The sequence below is a fragment of the Hemiscyllium ocellatum genome, chromosome 28, assembly GCF_020745735.1.
Source record: "Hemiscyllium ocellatum isolate sHemOce1 chromosome 28, sHemOce1.pat.X.cur, whole genome shotgun sequence".
Classification (NCBI taxonomy): Eukaryota; Metazoa; Chordata; class Chondrichthyes; order Orectolobiformes; family Hemiscylliidae; genus Hemiscyllium; species Hemiscyllium ocellatum.
In genome coordinates this window covers 41354024-41379844 of record NC_083428.1, presented here as the reverse complement: position 1 = coordinate 41379844, position 25821 = coordinate 41354024, and the positions used below count along the sequence as shown (strand labels likewise).

Below are 25821 nucleotides of genomic sequence, written 5' to 3'. Positions count from 1 at the left end.
GCCTGGCTTCTTGCTTGATACCAATCAGGTCTTTTCATGTCATAGCTCTTAGCCACAAAGACCATGGTACTGTATATATTGTCATTTGCCACATAATCCACTGGCAGGGATAAGTGCTCGAAATATCTGAGTCCTCTCTCAGGCCAATATTGTCAGCATTCAGAAACTGCTTATAGTGAATCAGCTGTAATAGTCCAGTCACATCGCCTACACTCTCAAAACAAACATCACCACAGCAGAATAGCAGTGGAAATGTTTTATGGGCATCCCCAAAGCCTCCCTGAAAAGAATGAAATATCCCCAATGACTCACAGGAATCTCTTGCCCAAGATCGCCTAAGCTGGAGAAGAAGTATCCATGAAGGTGCCCATCGGTGTCCAGTGTCCCCAGCAGGTGGAAGTCCCATGCAATTAGTGGAAGGAGCTTCTGTAAAGCTGAGCACCCCACCCATGCACACACCCCATCAAACATCCCCTGTCCATCCCCTGCAGAATTAATGAATCCAGTATTGGGCTGTTTCATCACCTTAGGACCCACAAAGCCAGAGTGGAGGAAACCTCAACAAACCTTGCAGCATTGCTAGTGAATTTAAACTAGAAGCATTGTTGTTAGTCATAGAACAGTTGCTTTGCAGATTGTTTGAGATTCTGTAGCTCTGATACCTTGTGACCATGATTGAATTCCAGCATTCAGGCTGAAAAAGTATGCATTTGTTTCCTTTTCAACTGGTTTGCAGCACTCAGATTGGGGGGGGGGGGGAGAGAGAGAGAGAGAGAGAGAGATGGTCTTTACCTGCAACACAGGGTTAACTAGGGGATAGTTCTTCAACTGTGACCATCACAGCACGTCAATGTTTAAACCCAGGCTGGCACAAGTGACAGTCTTCAGTCTCAGCAGTCAACTCCAGTAGAGTTGAAACTGGATTTTAAATCCTGTCCATGTGCATTCTTCAAAGGGAAAAACACAAAGTATGCAGTCTGCAGTTTGGAGCATAGTCCACAGGGTGTATCTTTATGTTGGAAAGGAGTTTGTCAGTACTTCAGTATCTTTGTATCAGTATCTCAGTATCCTCCCCATTTGAAAGGCTATTGTTTGAAGGTTTGTTTATATTACAGGTGTGAAATAAACTTAACTTAATGCCGTGGCCACTTTTGACTATACCACCTATCCAAAAAAAAAGCAGCTTTGGAAGTACAGGGTTAAAAATGTCCTAAGTATTTTGGGGTTTAGTCCCATGGTTGTAGTAATTAATGAAGCCAACTTGGACAATTGTTGTTTTTGGAAGCAAAGGTTTTAAAAACATACAGTATCAGCAAACAGGGAGAAGGATTTCACCAAAGGGTAACAAATGCTTGAAATATATTTTGAAGGGATTTAAAAGGCAAGTGCAGGGATACTGAGCTCAAATCAAAATGGGTCAAATGACCTTTTCTTGGTTTGCCTAATTTTCTGTGATTCTGAAATTTGACCCAAAACAGCAAAGTTACAGAAACAAAAACAGAAATTCATGGAAAAGCCCTGCAGGTCTGGCAGTGTCTGTGGAGAGAAATCAGAGTGAAGGTTTCAACTCCAGTGACCCTCTCTCAGAACTGATTAGAAGTACATCTGGGGCATCCGTGAAAAAATGGAACAGGAGGAACAATAGAATAATAAAACATAGATTGCAAATAATTATTATAGACGATACACAAGGATTAGGAAGGAATGCTTTAATTCAAATGTATCAAACCCTTGGAAACAAAGCAGGGAGCAATTATCTGTTCATCATTCTAGTAAAACGTTAAGACATATTTGATCAAAGAAGATCATTCCCCAACAATGAGTAAAATATTTTGGTGAATTAAGATATTGTTTGCAATTCATGTTTTAACATTTTTTTCCATTGTAATCTGTGAGCGGTATTTCCTGTAGATATCAGACCATTAACTTTGTTCTAACAGACTGTCCATCATGAAGTTGTCTTTATTTGTGGGTTGCTGCATAATCTCCACGGCAGCACTAACCACATGCTCCATGTTTGACCCAGTACTGGATGAAGCTTGGCTGGGCTGGAAATCCTTTCACAGGAAGCAGTACAATGAGGTAAGAGTAAATGTTGGGTTTTCACTTATTGAGGAGTCTTTGTTCTAATTTATTGAACTTTGTTATTCAAGCTGTTGCTTAGTTATTGGGTTGGTTTGATACTGTTGTGCTGAGAAGTCCAGGGTGAAATGTAAGATGTTAGTCATGCTTTGAACTTTGAACTTTTAAGAAAGTCAGTAGTAGCCGATTGGATTTCTGTTTCCCTTGCAATTAAGGGAGGGGGATTTTTGGGGAGCAAGGGCAAGCAGGATATGAAGGAATCCAGAGAGAAATGTAATATTTTAAAGTTACCATTTTGCGAATGAGTGAAGATCCACCAGATGGTGAGGATGGGATTGCGGTAACTGGTGAACAGAATTTAACACAGCACGGGGAATAAGTTACCTCATTTGACGATTTGATTTTTGTGGATTGCAAAGGATTCAAGAGAGCAATAATTAAATCGCAAGGTGGAAAGTATGTGAATAATGCTTTTGGCAGCAGAAGGTTTGAGGAAGGCTGGGATTTCTGGGATTGGACACTGGACAATCATTAGAATTGGTAAACTGCTCGATTGAGGTAGAAACCAATATAATTAAGGCTGCAATCAAAACCCATTTTCATGTCTAAGATATCAGAGTTGGTTAAATCAGTGCTGGTTGGGAGGTACTATATTGTACAAGTCACTCAGAGAGAGCAATGAGGGATGGGAAACAAATAGCGGTCCTCCTAGTGCTGTCCACATCCTATTACTGAATACAAAAAATGGTGGGCAATCCCAGTTGCTCATCCCTGCTGCGTCACACTGATCCTGTAAGGCCATTACTGGAAGTGGTCCTAATGCCTGAAAGTGCCACATCAGCGCAGAGCAACCTGGCGATGCTGTTTAATCTTAGCAGCATTGGTGTAAGTGACAAGAAAATTGCATTTAGAGCATTTTTTGAGGGATTAATGTTGACCATGGCACTGAGAAAACTCTCCAACTTTTCTTTAAATCAATGCCATGCAAACTTTTTACATGAATTTGAGAGGGAAGACTATTCAGTTTAATATCTTATTCAAAGGATGGCCCCTCTGACAGCGCAGTACACTATCAGTATTATACTGAACGGTCAGTTGGGATTATATGAATAGATCTTTGGAATGGGACTTGAACCCACAGTTTCAGAGGAATGAGACCTATCACTCATTAAACCAAAGCCAGTATTAATGCAACTAGTGTACAGTTGTCACAATTGTCCAATCTGTGATAAATTGGCCGGGACTGGGCCAGAGTCCAGTTACCCTGCTATTGAAAGGATATTGTTAAATTGGAGAGGTTTGAGATAAGATTTACCAAGATGTTGACAGGACTGGAAGGTTTGAATTATAAGGAGAGGCATAGGACACTGAGGAGTGATCTTCTAAAAGTTTATAAAATCATGAGGGGCATAGATATGGTGAATAGCAAATGTATTTTCCCCAGGGTTGTGGAGTTCAAAACTAGAGGGCACAATTTTAAGGTGAGAGGAGAAAGATTTAAAAGGGACAAGGGACCTGAGGGGCAACATTTTCACACAGATGGTGCTTTGTATTTTGAATGAACTGGCTGATGAAGCGGTGGATGCAGGCACAGACACAACATTTAAGAGACACTTGGACAGGTATGTGAGAAAGCAAGGTTTTGATGGATAGGGGCTAAGCACAGGCAAATGGGGCTAGTTTAGTTTGGGAAACTTGGTCGACATGGACTGGTTGGACCAATGGGTCTGTTTCCATGCTGTATGGCTCTATGACTCTTTGATTTTAGAAGCTCTATTTGAATTCTACTCATGTATGTCCTTGAACAACATTTTGGGGGATTTTATTTCTCCACTCATTGATGCAGCTCTGGAAGTCAAGCTGTGCTTTATAGAATCTATTTAATGGATGTAGGTTTGCTCGTTTCACCCGGAGGCCCACTGATGATGTTACCTAGTATGGTGACGAAACGTCTGGAAATGAACCTTCCAGCTCAGCAAACAAACCTACATCCAGAATCTCAACCTGAGTTACAAATCTTCTCAAAAATCTACTTTAATTTCAGGCTAAAGCACAGAAACAAGTCACTTGGTTTAATTAGGTCTACGTCAGTTTTGTGATTCAAACAAATCAACATTCTTTTTCATTTTACCCCGAGCGCATCCTCCTTTTCTTTTGTATCTCATGTGCTTATATAGATGTCTCTGAAATGCAAGTGTGCTACTAACCTCAATACTCATCTTTGGACTAAACACATTCTTGTCACTGTTTGGAAGCGAACATTTCTCCAGTGATGAGTTGGAGTGAAACACATGGATTCCTTTACCACTGGGGCCTACCTTTAAAATATTTTTGATGTTTCTAATGTGAAAACAATTTGAATTTGACTTTGTTGCATGATTTTTCAGAGGAATGCAGATTATAGAAGAATGGTCTGGGAGGACAACATGAAATATGTTGCAAAGCACAACCTTGAGCACTCAATGGGAAAGCACACCTTTACAGTAGGAATGAACCAGTTTGGAGATCTGGTAGGTACAGAAGTGTTTTTGGGGAGGTGATGCCATAGTAGTCTTAGCACTCGACTGTTAATTCTGAGATCCAGGTCATGTTCTGGGGACCTGGGTTCAAAACCTGCCATGGCTGGATTTGAATTCAATAAAAATCTGGAATTGAGAGTCTGTTGATAAACATGAAACTGTTGCCAATTGCTGGGGAAATACCCATCTGGTTCACTCATGTCCTTGTGAGAGGGAGACTGCCTTCTTACCTGGTCTGGCCTACATGTGACTCCAGACCCACAGCAATGCGGTTGACTCTTAGTTGCCCTCTGGGCAATTAGGGATGGACAATTAACGCTGTCCAGCCATGAATGAATAAAAACAAAATGACATTTTGTAATATTACATAGAATTGACAGCTCAGAATCCATTCAACCTAATTTATGCTTGCTATGAGCCTCCTCCCACCCTTCTTCATTTAACCTTGTCAATTTCTCTGTCGATTTCTTTCTCCAGCATGTGTAAATCTAGCGATCCCTTAGAAGTACCTAAACCATTTGCCTCAGCTACTCCACAGGTAGGGATTCCACATTGCAAGCAGTTATTAATTAATTTCTTCTGTTCAGGACCCTTTGTTTTGAGTTCGCTTGAAGCATTCTCTCTGTGTCATAATTTTAGAGAACTTTGTAAGTCAGCCCGAAACCCTCTCCTTTCTAAAGAAAGGAACCTCGGCCTATTCCATCTTTCCTAATGTTGTGGTTTTGTTCGCCGAGCTGGGAGTTTTTGTTGCAAACGTTTCTAGGTGACATCCTCAGTGCTTGGGAGCCTCCTGTGAAGCGCTTCTGTGATGTTTCCTCTGGCATTTATAGTGGCTTGTCTCTGCCGCTTCCGGTTGTCAGTTGCTGTCCGCTGCAGTGGCTGTTATATTGGGTCCAGGTCGATGTGTTTGTTGATAGAATCAGTGGATGAGTGCCATGCCTCTAGGAATTCCCTGGCTGTTCTCTGTTTGGCTTGCCCTATAATAGTAGTGTTGTCCCAGTCGAATTCATGTTGTTTGTCATCTGTGTGTGTGGCTACTAAGGATAGCTGGTCGTGTCGTTTCGTGGCTAGTTGGTGTTCGTGGATGCGGGTTGTTAGCTGTCTTCCTGTTTGTCCTATGTAGTGTTTTGTGCAGTCCTTGCATGGGATTTTGTACACTACTCTGGTTTTGCTCATGCCGGGTATCAGGTCCTTTGTCCTGATGAGTTGTCGTCTGAGAGTGGCTGTTGGTTTGTGTGCTGTTATGAGTCCTAGTGGTCGCAGCAGTCTGGCTGTCAATTCGGAAATGCTCCTGATGTATGGTAGTGTGGCTAGTCCTTTGGGTTGTGGCATGTCCTCGTTCCGTTATCTTTCCCTTAGGCATCTGTTGATGAAATTGCACGGGGATCCATTTCGGTGAATACCTTGTATAGGTGTTCTTCTTCCTCTTTTTGCAGTTCTGGTGTATTGCAGTGTGTTTTGGCCCTTTTGAATAGTGTCCTGATGCAACTTCGTTTGTGTGTGTTGGGGTGGTTGCTTTCATAGTTCAGGACTTGGTCTGTGTGTGTGGCTTTCCTGTATAGTGTTGTCCTGGGACAACACTACTATTATAGGGCAAGCCAAACAGAGAACAGCCAGGGAATTCCTAGAGGCATGGCACTCATCCACTGATTCTATCAACAAACACATCGACCTGGACCCAATATACCGGCCACGGCAGCGGACAGCAACTGACAACCGGAAGCGGCAGAGACAAGCCACTATAAATGCCGGAGGAAACATCACAGAAGCACTTCACAGGAGGCTACCAAGCACTGAGGAAGTCACCTAGACAGGGGACGAAACGTTTGCAACAAAAACTCCCAGCTCGGCGAACAGAACCACAACAACGAGCACCCGAGCTACAAATCTTCTCCCAAACTTTGAATCTTTCCTAATAGCTATAACATCTCAGGTGAAAGGTGTGGCAGCGAGAGTGATGGTGTTTGAAAGTCCTTTCAATAAATCAGTTATAAAGACATATCATGAGACTACTCTGGAGCGCTCCAAGAAACCACAGTTAGTCTGTGATTGCACAAGTGTCTCCTTGTGAAGGTCATTCATTTCCTCTCGATTTAAACTCCTGTGATTTTGAAGTTTTGAGTTATAAGGAGAGGCTGGATAGTCTGGGACTTTATTCCCTGGAGCATAGGAGATTGTGAGGTGACCTTATAGAGGTCTATAAAATCGTAAGAGGCATAGATAAGGTAGCGAGCTAACAGCTTTTCTCTGTAATAGGAGAGTCTGAAACCCAAGGTTTAAATGAGAGGAGAGAGATACTAAAAGGGTTCAGACAGGTAATTCTTTTCACACAGAGGGAGGTGAGCATGTGTCTGGAAAGAGCTGCCAGAGGTAATGGTGGATGCAAATACAATGTTGTCATTTAAGAAACATTTAGACAGGTATATGGATGGGATAGGTATGGAGGGATATGGACCAAACACAGGGAAATGGGACTAAACTAATTGTGAAAAATAGGCAGCATGGACGAATTAGGCCAAAGGCTCCTTTTCCATGATTCCATGTTTGCTCCAACCAATACCCTACACCAGGAGTATGGAAACACATTTGTTCAAACAGCCAGTGCCCTGTGTGGCATTGCAGCTGCAATGTGCTTCCTGAATGACATCAAAGATCCAACATTTTTTGGAAGTGAAGGATCTTGTGATAGGGTAAAGGTAAAGTCATCGCAGTCCTACCAGACAATAGGGCTCCTCTCTCATTAGGGAGAAACGGTTGACAGTACGTTTACCTGAGGGTCACCAGATTTCAGGTGAGGGTCAAGGCTGAGAAAGAGAGCCCTTCATGGTCACCTCAGCCAGTGCAAGAATTGAACTCACACCACTGTTGGTGTTAGTCTCTGCATTGAAGACAATCATCCAGTCAACTGAGCCACATGCAAGTGGCAGCATATCTTCCTCTGGGCCAGAAAGTCGGTGTTTGAGTTCAACCTGCCACAGAGGTTAGAATTAACATTTCAGAACAGATTAATATAAAAACAATATATTTTGGAAATTCCCTATGAACACATATAGCAATGCATTCAGCAATTATTGGTACCAAGATTATTATGTTCTTTAGACATTTATTAAACCAAGCCATGAAGTTTAAAACATTACTCTTTGCCTTGATATTTGGTTTAGTCACATGATCTCTGCTCCCTAATTCTTATTTTTAAGCAAACCGTTTGGACATATTTTGTCATATCTCCAGGGCAGGTGGGATTTGAACCTGGGCCTTCTAATCTAGAGGTCAGGGCAGCAACACAATCTGTCTCCTGCTTAATTATTTTTTGTATGTGACCTCCATTTCTTAACCAAATAACGCCCATCATCGTTAACAACATAAATTAACTAACCATTAAAAAGTAGGTGCGTGATATCTTTATCTCTGCCCTCTTCAACAGAGCTAGACGTTGAGTTGACCTTTTTGCTAGTTTTCCCTTGGTCTTCCTTGCCACCTTCACCTAATTGTGCTCACTCGTGCTTGGTAATTCCCCCAATCTTCAAAACTCACTACCAATGCATGCTGGTTACTGATTTCTGTGCTGAAACTTCACAGTGTTAAGAATACATGGCTTGGAAAGGGTGGACGCTAGGAAGTTGTTTCCGTTAGGTGAGGAGACTAGGACTCGTGGACACAGCCTTAGAATTAGAGGGGGTAAATTCAGAACAGGAATGCGGAGACATTTCTTCAGCCAGAGAGTGGTGGGCCTGTGGAATTCATTGCCGTGGAGTGCAGTGGAGGCTGGGACGCTAAATATCTTCAAGGCAGAGATTGATAAATTCTTGATGTCACAAGAAATTAAGGGCTACGGGGAGAATGCGGGTAAGTGGAGTTGAAATGCCCATCAGCCATGATTGAATGGCGGAGTGGACTCAATGGGCCAAATGGCCTTGCTTCCACTCCTACGTCTTATGGTCTTAAGAATGAGCAATGTTGCATTCTTACAAAGGGTTTTGTCTTTAGTGTGTGCCAAGACTCCAACAGACTTGAAAGAAGACGAGTGGGACAAGGGTTTGGATGCCTTGTTTTGATGTCAAACACTTTCCACATCATAACCAACAAAATACCACGCCAAACAAAGCTATGTTAAGGAGATGAGCAAATATTGAAAGTCAGATTTAAAACAGAAGATGTTGAGAAGGTATCCGCAAACTCAGTTAGACCTTCAACGTTGCTATCCTTGATGTTGAGTGTTCTGCCTTTGCCCATTACAATGCATGGACCAGTTATGATAAAGAACACATGTCGGTTGTCACGGCAAGGTTGCTAGCTGCGCGTTGACTCTCTCAGACAGAGTAGACAGTTAGTTTCAGGCAGACTCTGAGAGACACCTCTATTGGTGCCATTCAGATAGGAGTTGTTGGAACATTTCACTGTCAGTGGAAGAACAGGTTGGCGGAGCGGTAGAAAGCACAGTCAATGCATCGCTCAAACATTTCAATAGGAATGTTTGTGAATCTCAGCTGGAAAGGTAGATAGATTTTCATCCCTTACTAGAACCAATGGAGCAAAACCATCCTCTGTGTGTCACTGCCACTATCACTCCTAATGTTATTCATAAAATCTCTAAGGCCCTTCAGTCCAACAAGTCCACACTGACCCTCTGAGGAGTATCCCACCCAGACCCATTCTCCTATCTTGTTATCCTGTATTTACCCCTGACTAATACATCTAACCTACACATCCCTGAACACAATGGCAATTTAGCACAGCCAATTCACCTAAGCTGCACATCTTTGGACTGTGGGAGAAAACCTGAGTACCTGGAGGAAATCTACACAGACACAGGGAGAATGTGCAAACTCCACACAGACAGTTGCCTGAGACAGCAGTGCTAACCACTGAGCCACCCTAACCAGTGCTAATTTATTAGGTGGTTAGGAAGGCAAGTGCAATGATGGCATCTGTTTTGACAGGACTTGAATATAAAAACAGAGATGTACATCTGACACTCTATAATGCTCTGATTGGACCACATTTGGAGTATTGTACACAGTTTTGGGCCCTGTGTGTACTGGCCCTGGAGTGTATCCAGAGGACGTTCACAAGAATGGTGCCAGGAATGAAAAACTTAACATATGAGGAATGTTTGAGGACTCTGGGTTTATATCGATGGAGTTTAGAAGGATGAGGAGGGATCTAATTGAAACTTACAGAATATTGAATAGCCTGAACAGAGATGATATTGGAAAGATGTTTCCATTGGTAGGAGAGACTAGTACCCAAGGGCATAGCCTTAGAATAAAGGGAAGACATTTCAGAACAGAGATAAGGAGAAACTTCTCCAGCCAGGAAGTAGTGAATCTATGGAATTCACTGCCACAGAAGGCTGTGGAGGCCAGGTCATTAGTGTATTTTAGACAGAGATAGATAGGTTCTTGAGTATCAAAGGGATCAAAGGTTACAGGGAGAAAACAGGAGAGTGAGGGTTGAGAAATGTTATCAGCCATGATTGGGTTTCCATTGATCATGCCATCTGAGATGTAAACTCCATTTAGACTTAAGGGGCAGCATGGTGGCACAGTGGTTAGCACTGCTGCCTCAGAGTGCCGGGGACCTGGGTTCGATTCCAGCCCTGGGCAACAGTCTGTGTGGAGTATGCACATTCTCCCCTTTTCTGTGTGGGTTTCCTCCGGGTGCTCCGGTTTCTTCCCACAATCCAAAGGTGTGCAGGTCAGGTGAATTGGCCATGTTAAATTGCCCATAGTGTTAGGTGCATTAGTCAGAGGGAAATGGGTCTGGGTGGGATACTCTTCAGAGGGTCAGTGTGGACTTGTTGGGCTGAAGGGTCTGTTTCCACACTGTAGGGGAATCTAATCTAATCAACCCACACCTTGGACATTTTGATTCACTTCTACTGATACAACTTACTGATTCACCTGGCTTCACAAAAGTCCTAAACCATAATTCAAAACTGAAACCAGGATTTATTGAAATGCATGTGGATTTACTGTAGATTGCACTGAACCCCATGAAACATGGTGATAAATAAATCTCCAGTTTCTTGATTTTTGCAGACCGCTGAGGAATTTGGACAATATTTGAATAAATTCAACAAAAAGGGAGGTGGGAACTTCACGTTCAAAGTGTTTACAGCAAACAAGAATGTTGAACTGCCTGCAGCTGTTGACTGGCGTCCCAAAGGTTATGTTACTCCAGTGAAGGACCAGGTAAAGATGAGGAAAAATGTTGCCAATGTTTACTAACGTATGACGTTTTGAGGAATGATCTGATTTTTTGGTGCTTACTACTTGGTTCTTAAAGGCCTTTTAAACAGTAGGACATTCATTTCCCATTAAATTAGCATTTACAGGGTTCCCTTGAAATTTCTATATATCTCAGTTTTAAGACTTTCTAATAGCCTTTTAATGTTTCTTATCAAAATGGACAATTTCAATTATATTTCAGTTGCCATAAACTTGCTCAACCCGTTAATCTAGTGGTATCTTTTTGTAATCTCCTCGTGTTTTTTTCACAATTTACACACAAACAAGAGAGAGAGGAGGCCACTTGGCCCTTTGAGCCTGCTCTGCTACCTCTCATAGCTGATCTGATTTTACCTGCAATTTTACACGACTGCAAATGCCCAATAAATTCTCATCCTAATTAGTTTTCAATTTATCTTTGTGTCATCAGCACATTTGGCAACTACACCCTCCGTCACTTCAACAAAGTCATTTATATAATTTGTAAACAGGTAAGGATCCAGCATCAATCTCAACAGCACAACACTCATGACATCTTTCCAAAATGAAAAAGATCCATCTTCATCAACTTTCTACCTGCTCTGAGCAACATAATCTTCTATCCATGCCAGTCTGTAGCACGTGCCTTTATTTTTAGCAATAACCCTTAATGGGGCAATTTTCCTTACGACAATATGTTAAGCTATTATAGAACATAGAACATAGAACAATACAGCACAGAACAGGCCCTTCGGCTAACGATGTTGTGCCGAACATCTATCCTAGATTAAGCACCCATCCATGTACCTATCCAATTGCCACTTAAAGGTCGCCAATGATTCTGACTCTACCACTCCCACGGGCAGCGCATTCCATGCCCCCACCACTCTCTGGGTAAAGAACCCACCCCTGACATCTCCCCTATATCTTCTACCCTTCACCTTAAATTTATGTCCCCTTGTAACACTCTGTTGTACCCGGGGAAAAAGTTTGACTGTCTACTCTATCTATTCCTCTGATCATCTTATAAACCTCTATCAACTCACCCCTCATCCTTTGCCGTTCCAACGAGAAAGGCCGAGAACTCTCAACCTATCCTCGTACGACCTATTCTCCATTCCAGGCAACATCCTGGTAAATCTTCTCTGCACCCTCTCTAAAGCTTCCACATCTTTCCTAAAGTGAGGCGAACAGAACTGCACACAGTACTCCAAATGTGGCCTAACCAAAGTCCTGTACAGCTGCAACATCACTTCACGACTCTTGAATTCAATCACTCTGCTAATGAATGCTAATACACCATAGGCCTTCTTACAAGCTCTATCCACCTGAGTGGCAACTTTCAAAGATCTATGTACATAGACCCCAAGATCCCTCTGTTCCTCCACCTGACTGAGAACCCTACCGTTAACCCTATATTCCGCATTCTTATTTGTTCTTCCAAAATGAACAACCTCACACTTGGCAGGGTTGAACTCCATCTGCCACTCCTCAGCCCAGCTCTGCATCATATCCAAGTCCCTTTGCAGCCGACAACAGCCCTCCTCACTGTCCACAACTCCATCAATCTTCGTATCATCTGCAAATTTACTGATCCACCCTTCGACTCCCTCATCCAAGTCATTAATAAAAATTACAAACAGCAGAGGACCCAGAACTGATCCCTGCGGAACTCCACTTGTAACTGGGCTCCAGGCTGAATATTTACCATCTACCACCACTCTCTGACTTCAACCGGTTAGCCAGTCTTCTATCCAATTGGCCAAATTTCCCTCTATCCCATGCCTCCTGACTTTCCGCATAAGCCTACCATGGGGAACCTTATCAAATGCCTTACTAAAATCCATGTACACTACATCCACTGCTCTACCCTCATCCACATGCTTGGTCACCTCCTCAAAGAATTCAATAAGACTTGTAAGGCAAGACCTACCCTTCACAAATCCGTGCTGGCTGTCCCTAATCAAGCAGTGTCTTTCCAGATACTCAGAAATCCTTTCCCTCAGTACCCTTTCCATTACTTTGCCTACCACAGAAGTAAGACTAACTGGCCTGTAATTCCCGGGGTTATCCCTATTCCCTTTTTTGAACAGGGGCACAACATTCGCTACTCTCCAGTCCCCTGGTACCACCCCCGTTGACAGTGAAGACGAAAAGATCATTGCCAACGGTACTGCAATTTCCTCTCTTGCTTCCCACATAATCCTAGGATATATCCCATCAGGCCCGGGGGACTTGTCTATCCTCAAGTTGCTCAAAATGTCCAACACATCTTCCTTCCTAATAAGTATCTCTTCTAGCTTACCAGTCCGTTTCACACTCTCCTCTTCAACAATACTGTCCCTCTCGTTCGTAAATACTGAAGAAAAGTACTCATTCAAGACCTCTCCTATCTCTTCCGACTCAATACACAATCTCCCACTACTGTCCTTGATCGGACCTACCCTCGTTCTCGTCATTCTCATGTTTCTTACATACGCATAAAATGCCTTGGGGTTATCCTTGATCCTATCCGCCAAGGATTTTTCATGCCCTCTCTTAGCTCTCCTAATCTCTTTCTTCAGGTCCCTTCTGGCTATCCTGTATCCCTCCACTGCCCTGTCCGAACCCTGTTTCCTCAACCTTATGTAAGCCTCCTTCTTCCTCTTTACTAGACATTCAACCTCCCTTGTCAACCAAGGCTCCCTCACACGACCGTTTCTTTCCTGCCTGATAGGTACATACATATCAAGGACACGTTGTATCTGTTCCTTGAAAAAGTTCCACATTTCCACCACATCCTTCCCTGACAGCCTATGCTCCCAACTTATGCTCCTCAAATCCTGTCTTATGGCATCGTAATTTCCCTTCCCCCAATTGTAAAATCTACCCTGTTGTGTGCACCTATCTCTCTCCATAACCAAGGTGAAAATCACAGAATTGTGGTCACCATCACCAAAATGTTCACCCACTAACAAGCCCATCACTTGTCCCGGTTCATTACCGAGTACCAAATCCAATATGGCCTCCCCTCTGGTTGGACAATCTACATACTGAGTTAGAAAAGCTTCCTGGACACACTGCACAAACACCGCCCCATCCAATTTACTTGATCTAAAGAGCTTCCAATCAATATTTGGGAAGTTGAAGTCGCCCATGACTACGACCCTGTGACTTCTGCACCTTTCCAAAATCTGTTTCCCAATCTGTTTCTCCACATCTCTGCTGCTATTGGGGGGCCTATAGTAAACACCCAACAGGGTGACTGCACCTTTCCTATTTCTGACTTCAGCCCATACTACCTCCAAAGGCAGAATTGTTTCCATTTTCAGTCACCCTGCCTTTTCAAATTCACTGTCTTCCAATCTAATGGGAGCATCTCTGCATCAAGGGAGTTTTGGAAAATTAGAATCAGCACATCTACCATTTCACTGGAAACTTCCTTAAGACTTTAGGATAAAGTGCATCAGACTCCAGGCAATTGTCAGGCCCATAGCTCCAACAATTTACTCGGTACCACTTAATCCCTGCAACCTGCCCGAATTCCCCACCTATTCCAGTTGCTGATGTAGCATTCCTTCTGTGATGATGCTTATATCTTCTACAATAAAGATTGGTGCAATACATAGAACATTACAATGCAGTCCAAGCCTTTTGGCCCTCGATGACGTCTATTCAATTCATCTGTTACTTCCTTACTTTCCATTACTAATTCTCCGGACTTACTTTCTAAAGAATCAATGTAAATTGTAAATTAATTCTTTGTTTCATAGAAAAACCAATTATGCAGACACAGGCCATCAGTCCAAATTGACCCTCTGAAGAGCATCCTGACCTATCCCTGTAACCTCTCATTTACTATGGCTAATCCACCTAACCTACAGACCTTTGGACTGTGAGAGAAAACCAAAGCACCCAGAAGAAAACCACAAGACATGAAGAGAATGTACAAACTCCACACAGACAGTCACTGCACACTGGAATTGAACCCATGTCCCTGGCACTGTGAGGCAGAAGTGTTAATCACTGAGTCACCATTGCAAGTGTGTTGCTGGAAAAGCACAGCAGGTCAGGCAGCATCTGAGGAGCAGGCGAGTTGATGTTTTGGGGCACAAGTCCTTCATCAGGAATCACCTTGCCATCTTTCTTTAATATTTATAGAAACTCTTACAATCTCTCTCTATAACTCCAGCGAGCTTTCTCTTGTGCTCTATTTTTATTTCTTTATTTTTATTTGCTCATTTGTTGCTTTTGAAAAATTCTGTGCAAACTTCTTACCTGCTATGTATCATTGCTCAACAATATGAATTTTCCCAAAGTTAGACACTATCTTTAACATTGTACTTATTTTGAATGGTGGGTTTGCCCTTTGGAATTGTTCTTACTTGTTAGATTGGATCTATTCTGTACCTTGTGAAATAGCCTCTTAAATATCTGCCACTGCACCTCTATTGACCTATTCTCTCACTGAACTTGCCAATTTACTTTAGCTGGTTTACTTCCATGGCTTTATAATTGCCCACATTTGTTATTTTTTTTGAAAAGTCTCAAATTAATTTGCTCTCTCTGAAACTGAATGTAAATGCAATCATATTATTGTTTCTACTTTCTAGGGGCACCTTCACTGAGAGTTTATTAACTCGTCCTATCTCATTGCAGAATACCAGCTCTTCCATAGCCTGTGTTTTGATCAGAATATGCTTCTGTCCTGGACATATTGTATGCACTCTTCATCTAGGCAACCTATCTCCATCTAGCTTTTCCAGTCAATATGTGGATTAAAGTCTCTCATGAGTATCACTATGTCTTTCTCTAAAGATCTCATCATTTCTTCCTTTATGCCCTACCTTACTGCTCCCTATATTTTGGTCACAACACCATTCCCACAAGCGACTTCTTCCCTTAATCTTTTATCGTTGCGAACCAAACATATCGTTTCCCTGAACTTCGGTTATCTCTCTCTATTGTGCTAATACTGAAATTAATTATCCTCCACCTTTTCATATTTTCTTGTCATTCCAAAATGTCCTACACTCTTAAAGATTCTGGTTCCAAGCCATGTTACACTGCAGCCATATCTCTGGCTTTCAAATTGTACTGAGAGTGGGAATCCTAAAGATACAGGCTTGGAAGCTGAAGATGTAGCCACTCAGTACGGTTGATAACATTAGAGCTCTTCAGCTGCCGAACTGGTGGCATCATGGTAATGCTGTTGGGCCAGCAATCCTGAAATCAAGGTTAATAGCCTTGGAGATTTACCAGGATGTTGCTAGGTGTGAAAGGCTTGAATTGTAAAGAAAGGCTGAATTGGTTGGAACTTTTTTTTAGTGGAGTGTAGGAAGTTGAGAGGTGACCTTATAGAGGTTTATAAAATCATGAGGGTCATAGATAACGTTGATGGTAGGTTTATTTTCCTTAGGGTGAAGGATTTCAAGACCTAAGGACACATTTTTAAGGTGAGAGGGGAGAGATTTAAAAAAGACCTGAGGGTTCACGTGTGGATTGAACCTCCTGAGGAAGTGGTAGATATGGGTACACTTACAATGTTCAAAAGGCATTTGGATAGGTACATGAATAGGAGAGGTTTGGAGAGATATGGGCCAGGAGCAGGCAGGTGGCAGTAGTTTAATTTGGGATTATGTTCAGCATGGACTGGTTGGATCAAAGGGCTTGATTTTATGCCGTATGGCTCTATGATTATGAATATGACATCTAGTGGATTTGATTCCCATTAATAAATCTGGAATTCAAAATGTATTCTTTGTAATGGCGGCCATGACCATCATCTCTTGCTGTAAGATTCCATCTGGTTATATCACATTCTTTAAGGAAGGAAATCTATTGTTCTGACCAGGCATGGCCTACAGATGACTCCAGACTCATAGGAACTCTCAATCACCCACTAAAATGGACGAGCAAAATATTCACTTGAGGGAAGGGTAACACATGCTGGCATTGATGCCACATCTGAAAGAATAAAAATAAACAGGTAGGAGAGTTGAGGATCTGGTGGAAGTTATAGAGATGAGGAAGAATGGAGTCCTTGAAGGAAAATGAGAGCAAAATTTTAAAGTTAATGTGTTGGCGATGTAGCTCAGGGATGATTCACAAAAGAATTTCCATTAAGCATTCAATTTTTAAAGATTAAAAGCCTCAGGCTAAATATATGTGAGAAAGAAAATCATTATGAATGAAAGAAGAAATGGATACCAGGCAGCTGATCTGATATTAGATGAAGTGAAAATATTTTCAAATTTGGAGTCCTGTGCTACAGCTTTTGACCTTTATGTGAGTTTTCTAAGTGCAATAAGCAATCACAAATGTTGCTCCCTGTGATTCTTTCTATATTAGGGGCAGTGTGGTTCTTGTTGGGCTTTCAGCACTACTGGAGTACTTGAAGGACAAGTCTTTAATAAAACAGGAAAGCTCATTTCCCTGAGTGAGCAGTACCTGATGGACTGTACCCAATCTGTGGGAAACAGAGGCTGCAATGGGGGATTTAAAGTGCAGGCCCTTCTGTTTATCAAAGAACATGGTATTAATTCAGAAGAGTCATACCCCTACACTGCAAAGGTAATGTTCTTTTCTGTTTAATGATATGGAATTTTGTATTTGTTAAATGAGCAAGTATTTATATCCATTTTTGGGTCTGGCTGTTTAAATTCTTCTCTGAGGGATTGGCTAATTGGTAGAGATATGCTACAGATCTAGCACAAAGGAATACAAAAGCGATTATTAGAAATCCCAGCCTTGGAGCATCAATGCAAAAGCTCCTCATGGGGTTTGCCAGGCCCAGCCATCTTTAACGGCTTCATTATTGACCTATCCTCGATCATCAGAATTTGAGATGTTCACTGATTACAAAATATTCAGCAACACTTGCGATTGCTTCAATACTGAAGCTGTCCATGTCCAAAAGCAGCAAGACCTGGACAACATTCAGACTTGGGCTGATAAGTGGCAAGCAATTTTTGCTCCATAAAAAGTGACAAGCAATGGCCATATACAAGAGAGAATCTAATGGTGTTCAATGACATTACCATCACTGAATTCCCCACTACAACATCCTGGGAGTCACCGTTGAACAGAAACTGAAAAGGATGACTTGTATATGTTGTGTTTACAAGGTTACGTCAGAGGCTACAAGTTCTGTGCCAAACAATTCCCCTTGTGCCCCCCCACCCCTCAAAACTCTGTCCACCAAATACCAGGTTTAATTAAGTCAGGAGTGTGATGCAACGCTTCCCACGTGCCTGGATGGGTGCAGCTCCCAACAACACTCAAGAAACTTGACACCATCCTGAACAGAATAATCTGTTTGATTGGCCAACCATTAGCCACCATTTAGCTTTAACCCTGATGCACAGTGCAGCAATATGTATCGTCTACAAGATGCATGGCAACAACTCAAGCACCTTCCCAACTGGTGAACTCTATAATCTGGAAGGATAAAGACAACAATGACACCAAAACACCAAGTTTGTCGCCAAGTGACATACTGTGCAGACTTGGAAATTAATCACTGTTTATCCACAGACACTCTGTAAAAATCTACATCTTTCCCTAACAGCACTAAGAGTATTCCTATACTTACATGACGGCAGTGGTTCAAGAAGACAGGTCACCATCACCTTTTCAAAGGCAATTGGGGACGGTTAATGAATGTTGGTCTGGAAAGTGACACCCACATCCCACGATGATTAAATGAGTCATTGCAGAGTTTTAGGGTTCCCATCCCCGCTCCACTTTGCACACCGAGATCATGCAAGTGGGAAGGAAACTTTTCTCCTCCAGTAGCATGATTCCCTCTGTTTATGACCATTCTATCCAATGGTGCTGTCCTTGATGGGCTGGATTTCCAACTTGGAGCTGGGATTTGGGAGTTGGGCCATTTTCTGTTGTGGTGATCCCACCTCCTGCCTCATGCCACATATAATGGGGCAACAGCGAAGGACCTGGATTTGAGGCCACTGCATCCACTCCAGGCCCAAGTGGAGACGGAGCTGGACAGAGGCGTCTTGGTTAAAAAAAAAATCACTGGGACATGCAGCCAGTTCTCAAAAAGAGAGTGAGACCTCCTTTAGTCTCACCTTCTATCCCCATAACCCAACTATGTACCTCGACTCTCTCTTCCCACTCATTTCCCTTCTCGCTCCTCCATAATTTCTCACCCTCTCACTCCCTCAACTGCTATCCACTATGTGCAGAACCTCTGAGCCTAATTATCGCTTCAGAATGTCTTTATGATGTTCATGTCTGTCATAATGAAGAGACTATTTTGAAGCCTATTGATGAGAATTCCCTTTTTTTGTGCTGAGGTACAGCAGCCAATTGCAGTGTTCCTCACTGAGGTACAGCAGCCAATTGCAGTGTTCCTCACTGAGGTATAGCAGCCAATTGCAGTGTTCCTCACTGAGGTATAGCAGCCAATTGCAGTGTTCCTCACTGAGGAACTGGTACAATGTCATCTCTCATTACAGGATTTTCACAGGCACTCAGCAGGAAGCAAAGAGCAGCAAAAGAAAAACATTCAAACATTTTCCATTGAACAAATAAAATATTGGGACACATGTGTGGGATGAAGGTGTATTATTTAAAAAGGCAAAAAAGTTTACATTTTATTGTTGAGCAACAATTCATGAATAGATAATTACATTTTCAGTCCAGTCCTAATCTTCATCATGTTTCATTCATCATTTGAATTCAGTTGCACTAAATTTGACAAGATGTAACTTTAAACGTGTTTCTAACAATAAAAAGAAGTTCTTACTGATTTTAACAATTCTGGCTCTGGGAAGTGTTCAGAAAACTGTAGCCTGTGTTAAAGTCCTGAGTGACAGACCACGGTTCAGAATTCCCACTTCCTTGCAAGTCTGAAACGCTGTATCAGCAGTCACTTTCCAAAAGGCAATGGCAGTCAATGCTGGTAATTTATCATTAACCCAACTCCAACAAAATTCAAGCCTTTGTACCAACTTGCTCCATCTCGGAACACCACGTGGCTCCCTTGATGAGTTTAGTCAGGTTTAATAGAATGCTGGTACAGTGATGTGTGGGGAATGTACAATAGCAAAGCAACAGCTTTACACAAAGGATAGATAAGGTCTACAGTGTAGGTGAGCAGGATTTATTTGAATTAAAAAGGACAAAATGAAGTAAGTTAATACCATAGGCTCTTTCCTCAGAGAGCTGTCGTAACATATTGAGAGGGTGTAAAAGGCACTGGGCAGGGTGCAGAGAGCATTTACAAGGTTGACAGCAGGAACGCATGATTACCTATGGTGGTCTTCTTTTTCTTCAAACAGATGTAGAGAATTTTAGATTGATGAGAGGCAATGCTAAGATATGGTGGACAGAGAAGGTAGATAGAGACAGGAAAAGCATGCCTAGAGACCATCATATGGAACAGTCCCCAAGGAACTCAATAGAGAAATTTGGAAGAAAATTCTTTATCCAAAGCATGCGGAAAATGCAGAACTCATCAGCACATGGAACTGTTAAAGCAAATAGTGTAGATGTGTTTCAGAGGAACACTGACAAGGCAGCTGAGGGAAAAGGGGACAGAGAGTTACAAAGATTGATTCAGAAGAGTGAAAGTAGGAGGATGCTTGAATGGAGAATGGATTAGTTGGGCCAAATGGCCTGTTCCTGTGCCAAACACGTTTGAAGGAAAATGACCTGTTAAAAAGTGTTCAATGCAGGGAAGTTGTAAATATGAGGAGCACAAAATAAAATGCATAAGTGTAGGAAGAAAAAACCATTGACCTACTTACATTAATATAAAGGTTCGGGAATATGTTTTAGTTGAGATATATTCACCAAGCAACTAAAAAACAGTCATGAAAATTCATGAATTTAAGGAGTCTAAAGATGTGCAGGTCAAATGGATTGGACATGCTAAATTGCCCAAAGTGTCCAGGAATGTGCAGGCTAAGTGGGCAAGCCTTGGGAAATGTGCAGTTACAGGGACCAGGATAGGGTAGGTTCGGAAGGGTGGGTCTAGAGAGATGCTCTGCAGAAGGTTCGTGTTAACTTGATGGGCTGAGTAGGCTGCTTCCACTCTGTAGGGATTCGATGATTTTATCACTGAGGGACACAGTTGATTTTCTGGTCTTTTGTGATTTCTACTCATTTCTATTAATTCTATTGGTTTTATGTTGCATTAACCCTTGTCTCTTGGTTTTAGGATGGAGATTGTAAATCCAATAAAAAAGATATTGTTGCCACTTGCAAGGGTGTCACAATTATCCCAAAAAATTCTGAAGCAGATTTAGCTGCAGCAGTGGCCACAGTTGGACCTATATCTGTCTCCATAGATGCCGAGCATAGATCTTTCATGTTGTATAAGTCAGGTAAGAGCTGGGTTTATAATTAATGTACACAATGTAATGAAACTATTAATGGTCGAAACAAATTTTGAGCCAACCTTTTGAAATTCATACATGATGAAGCTAACAATTAATTGTAATGACCTTGTTTTGTATTTTTAGTATTCAATGAGCATTGTTTTGTATCACATTAAGAAAAAAAATGAGCATTATACTTTGAACAATTAGCAAATGGAGAATAAAGGGTTATTGGGGAATGTTACAAATAGTGTTTGTCAGCTGAGAACACCTGAGTTATTAAACAAAGTTCGGTACAAACCATTTTCTTGGGATGTGTTTAAAGTTATTCTCAGTTGCCATGACATTTAAGTAATTCTCCCATTGTACATCACTCTCTGTGAAGGTTCTCTGAAACTGTTTGTGCTATTGGAAGGGTTAGAACAACAGGGCACATATTTAATGTGGTTTATGAAAGGATCAAATATAACGTGAAAAAAAGATTTTTCAAAAAGTAAGTAGTTAGTGTATGGAAGGTCCTGGAAGTGTAGTAGAGACGAGTTCAATTGACTACTTGAAGAATGCAAGAGATAAACACTTGGACAGAAATAGAGTGCAAGGATATGAAGGAAAAAGCAAAGTTTTGGCACATGGTAATGATGCTTGTTTGAAGAACTGGTTCAGAGATGGTGTGCTCCATCTGTGCTCTAACATTTCTGTGATTCCGGGATTTCCACACTTCAATTCCAAAATAACAGGTATAAATGTTTCTTTCATTCCAGGTATATTTTATGAGCCCCATTGCAGTTCTATTAATCTTGATCATGAAGTGCTGGCTGTTGGGTATGGGACTGAAAATCAGAAGCCATATTGGATTGTTAAAAATAGGTATGTGTCTCAGAGAGTCTGCAAATTCAATGTCTTTATATTCAAATCAAAATAAAAAAATACTTTACTGTAGGTTTTCAGTTAACTATAACAAAACCTAACAAAATATACTTAGAATATCAATCACCCTTTCCTTATTTGCGGCACTTGCCCATTTGATCTTAACCATTTGGAATGTTTCTCTCTTTTTAATTTTTCCCTGAAGTCAGAAGGGAAGTTGAAATACTGGAGGTTGTAATTCTACAGATAACTGAGGTGGCTCTTCATAAAATCCCAATGTTTGGCCCATCAAGCCTGTACTGACTGTCTGAAGAGCATCCCACCCAGAACCATCCTGTGTAACCCTGCATTTCCCAGAGCTGACGCACCATGCCTGCTCATCCCTGAACACTATGGGACAATTTAGCATGGCCAATCCACCTAACCTGCACAAGGTTGTGACTGTGGGTGGAAACCAGAGCACCTGGCGGAATCACACACAGACACAGGGAGAATGTGCAAACTCCATACAGACAGTCACAACCAAGGCCAGAATTGAAACTGGGTCCCTGGTGCCGTGAGGCAGCCGTGCTAACCGCTGAACCACCACATCACCCCTTGTATGAGAGCTGAAATTCTGCCCAACCACTTACCCATACACCTAAGCAGATCCTGTTTTCAGGAGTCAGGGCCATTCTAATAGTCCAATATCAACACCATTTACAGCATTGACTGGGTATCAGCCTTGGGGAATGAAACATCTGTGAGTTTTTGCGACAGTGTAAATGGGACAATTGTCCTAATTTAACATTATTTCCTTACAGCCATTTATTACTCCGCAAAAGGGACATTTAAAACGTAAAATTCTCATCCTCAGGCCTTTGATTAACATTAGACAGAAGTGTTGGATGTGTGGCTGTTGTAGTCAGTGCTGTTAAAATGAAATTAATAAGAAAAATGTCATTACCATCGCATTACATTTTCCTCTATTGAAAATTCTGATTGAAGTCCAGCTATTTGGTCCTTCCTGATGGAAAATATAGGAATTGCTATTGGAAAGAAGGATTTCTCTGTGAAACAGTTGCTGAATTCACAGTGCAACCTTCAGTCTTGCTTAGTTTTATCTTGACAAGGCCACTTTTAGAATTTTTCTTGCAATTCTGGTTCCACGTCCCCCAGCTCCCCCCACCCCCATTAAAGGAAGGATGTTGTGCAACGTGAAAGGGTTCAGAAAAGCTTTACAAGGATGTTACCAGGATTGGAGGATTTGAGCTACAGGGAGAGGCTGAATAGGCTGGGGCTGTTTTCTCTGGGGCATCGGAGGCTGAGGGGTGACCTTATAGAGGTTTGTAAAGTCATGAGGGCCTTGGATAGGATAAACAGATAAGGTCTTTTCCCTGGATTGGGGGGGTCTAGAACGAGAGGGCATATGTTAAGGGTGAGGGGGGAGAAATTTAAATGGGACAACTTTTTCACATAGAGAGTGGTGCCTGTATGGTATGATCTGCCAGAGGAAGTGGTGGAGGCTGGTTCAATTACAACATTTAAAAGGCATCTGAATGGGTAAATCAATAGAACGGGTTTGGAGGGATATGGGCCAAGTGCTGGCAAGTGGGACTAGGTTAGCTTGGGATATCTAGTCAGCACGGACGGGTTGGACCGAAGGGTCTGTTTTTGTGCTGTACATCTGTATGACTCTCCAACTCTAAGTTGGTTCCATTTCTACAGAAACTACCTTTTCATTGGCTATTTGTGTTTGGTCTTTGTGTTCATAATCAATAGCAAAACTTCTTATTTCAAAGAATATCCCTTCTAAACAGCCCTACACCCCAAGGACTGCAGGAAGGCAGCTCACCCCCGCTTTCTCTGGGGCAATTAGGGACAGGGCATAAATGCTGGCCTAACTCTTGAAGCACATATCCCACAAATAACTAAAAAAAAACTAATGTGTTGTGCCTGGACTGTGATACAATGTTGTTTTTAAAATTTCAGCTGGGGAACAAGTTGGGGCAATGAAGGATATGTTCACATGGCTAAGGATATGGATAACAACTGTGGGATTGCTACAACTGCCGTTTATCCTGAGGTGTGATTCATCAAGTGAGGCTGCCTAAAAGTCCATCAACAAGAATCAGAATGACGTCTGACTGAAGCTACTAAATTTAAAGATTAACATTGATACTATTGGTCTCCATTGCTATTGTGGTTTCTGGAGCATTAATTACAAATATATTGACAAAATATAAATACACATTTCTTTGTTTTTGGTAGGAACAAGAATTTGTTGTTTAGGATCAATGTAATGTGTAAACTGGATGCACTTCAATACCGTAGTTTCACCTGAGCATTTTATGGATAAGAACATTGTAATAGTTTCCTTTAAAACAGTTCTCTTACATTGAAGTCTGCTACATAAATGTAAATTGTTGTTGCGATACATTAAAGATCATTGCTCATCAATCTGTGAAGCTAGCTCACTAAAATAAAATTATAGTTTTGGGTGGGTGCAATTGGTTTCCAATTCTGATCAGATGTAATCCTGGAGATTTCCAATACTTGAGCTGAAAATGTGTTGCTGGAAAAGCGCAGCAGGTCCGGCAGCATCCAAGGAGCAAAAGAATCGATGTTCCGGGCATGAGCCCTTCTTGAGGAATTGCTCATTCCTGAAGAAGGGCTCATGCCCGAAACGTCGATTCTCCTGCTCCTTGGATGCTGCCTGACCTGCTGTGCCTTTCCAGCAACACATTTTCAACTCTGATCTCCAGCATCTGCAGTCCTCACTTTCTCCTCGAAGATTTCCAATACATGACTTGCTGCCCAGCCTCCTTACTCCCTGTCCTGGTCTTCTCTGATACTTTATAATTGGCAATACTTTATAAATGATCCCGATGATTTTTTCTGCAAACTGGCAAACCATACTCCATGGTGAAGGTCCAGTTGTGATGGTTGGTTCCAACTGCGAGGTAGCCCTTCTACTTGAAGACTGTACATGGGGACAGAACCACACTTGGAGAGTTTAATTATGGAATATTTTACCATTGTAAAGAGAATAATGATTTGGGAAAATTCTAGCAGATTGTACCAGCAGAGTCCGATAACGTTAATAGGACTAAGTAACTAAGATGCTGGGTAGAATCTTCCTGACTTACCTGAAGCTGAGGGAAGGCTAGATGAGTGGCCAGGCAGATGGGGAACTGAATTAGGACCGAGACAATTCTCCAGTTTCCAGTCTGTAGTTACAGTTTTGGTATAAAGTTCTCAGAACCATTTGGCTTTCCTGCCCCACCCCATACCTTCCCACCCACCCTGCTCCCCTCCCCTCCACCCCCCCCCGATCACCGAGAAACTCTTTTGCATTCATTACCATCAATGAATATTCATTAAAATCTCGCCTGTTGGAATTTTGTTCACGGCTGCAATCTTGTCAGGCAGAAATGAGAAACACGAAGTTTCCCAGATCCCTCTACATCTCAGAACTCTGAAGCTCTCAGCATTTAAACACCAAGCTTTTGTTTTATTTTTACTTTATTGACATTTCTCCCCATATTATACTCTATTAACCACATTGTTGTACACTCACTTCACCTATACATATACTCATGTTATTTATCATTTAATCCTCTTCATAATTTACATTTGTTCCTAGTTTGATGTCATCAACAAATTAAGCAATAGTACCTTCCACCTCTTCATCCAATGGTATAAATTTTATTTTTACTTTTTGCAAAATGTAAAATTCTAAATGCAAGGTCCCAGTGCTGATCCTTGTGACATGTCATCCATTACATCTTCCCAACCTGAAAAAGACCCATTAAAGCCTACTTTCTGCTTCCTGTTAGC

The 25821-nt window shown here is 41.8% G+C and overlaps 1 protein-coding gene across 1 annotated transcript; it reads left to right on the top strand.

Annotated features, from left to right (window-relative positions):
- Positions 1 to 1995: 1995 nt before the first annotated feature.
- On the top strand, positions 1996 to 24073 carry LOC132829005 (procathepsin L-like). Its single transcript, XM_060846265.1, has 7 exons — positions 1996 to 2082; positions 4470 to 4592; positions 10643 to 10795; positions 17141 to 17362; positions 20976 to 21141; positions 21897 to 22002; positions 23974 to 24073. Exons 1-7 carry the CDS (start codon positions 2014 to 2016, stop codon positions 24071 to 24073), a joined length of 939 nt encoding a protein of 312 aa, XP_060702248.1. The 5' UTR covers positions 1996 to 2013.
- Positions 24074 to 25821: the final 1748 nt, after the last annotated feature.

What these genes read in the sequence shown, in the direction of transcription:
- LOC132829005 (XM_060846265.1), top strand. Translation starts at nt 2,014, where the DNA reads ATGTTTGACCCAGTACTGGATGAAGCTTGGCTGGGCTGGAAATCCTTT. An exon ending in TTACTCCAGTGAAGGACCAG is followed by an intron (nt 10,796 to 17,140) that starts GTAAAGATGAGG and finishes TTTCTATATTAG; the next exon opens with GGGCAGTGTGGTTCTTGTTG. An exon ending in TTTCATGTTGTATAAGTCAG is followed by an intron (nt 21,142 to 21,896) that starts GTAAGAGCTGGG and finishes CTTTCATTCCAG; the next exon opens with GTATATTTTATGAGCCCCAT.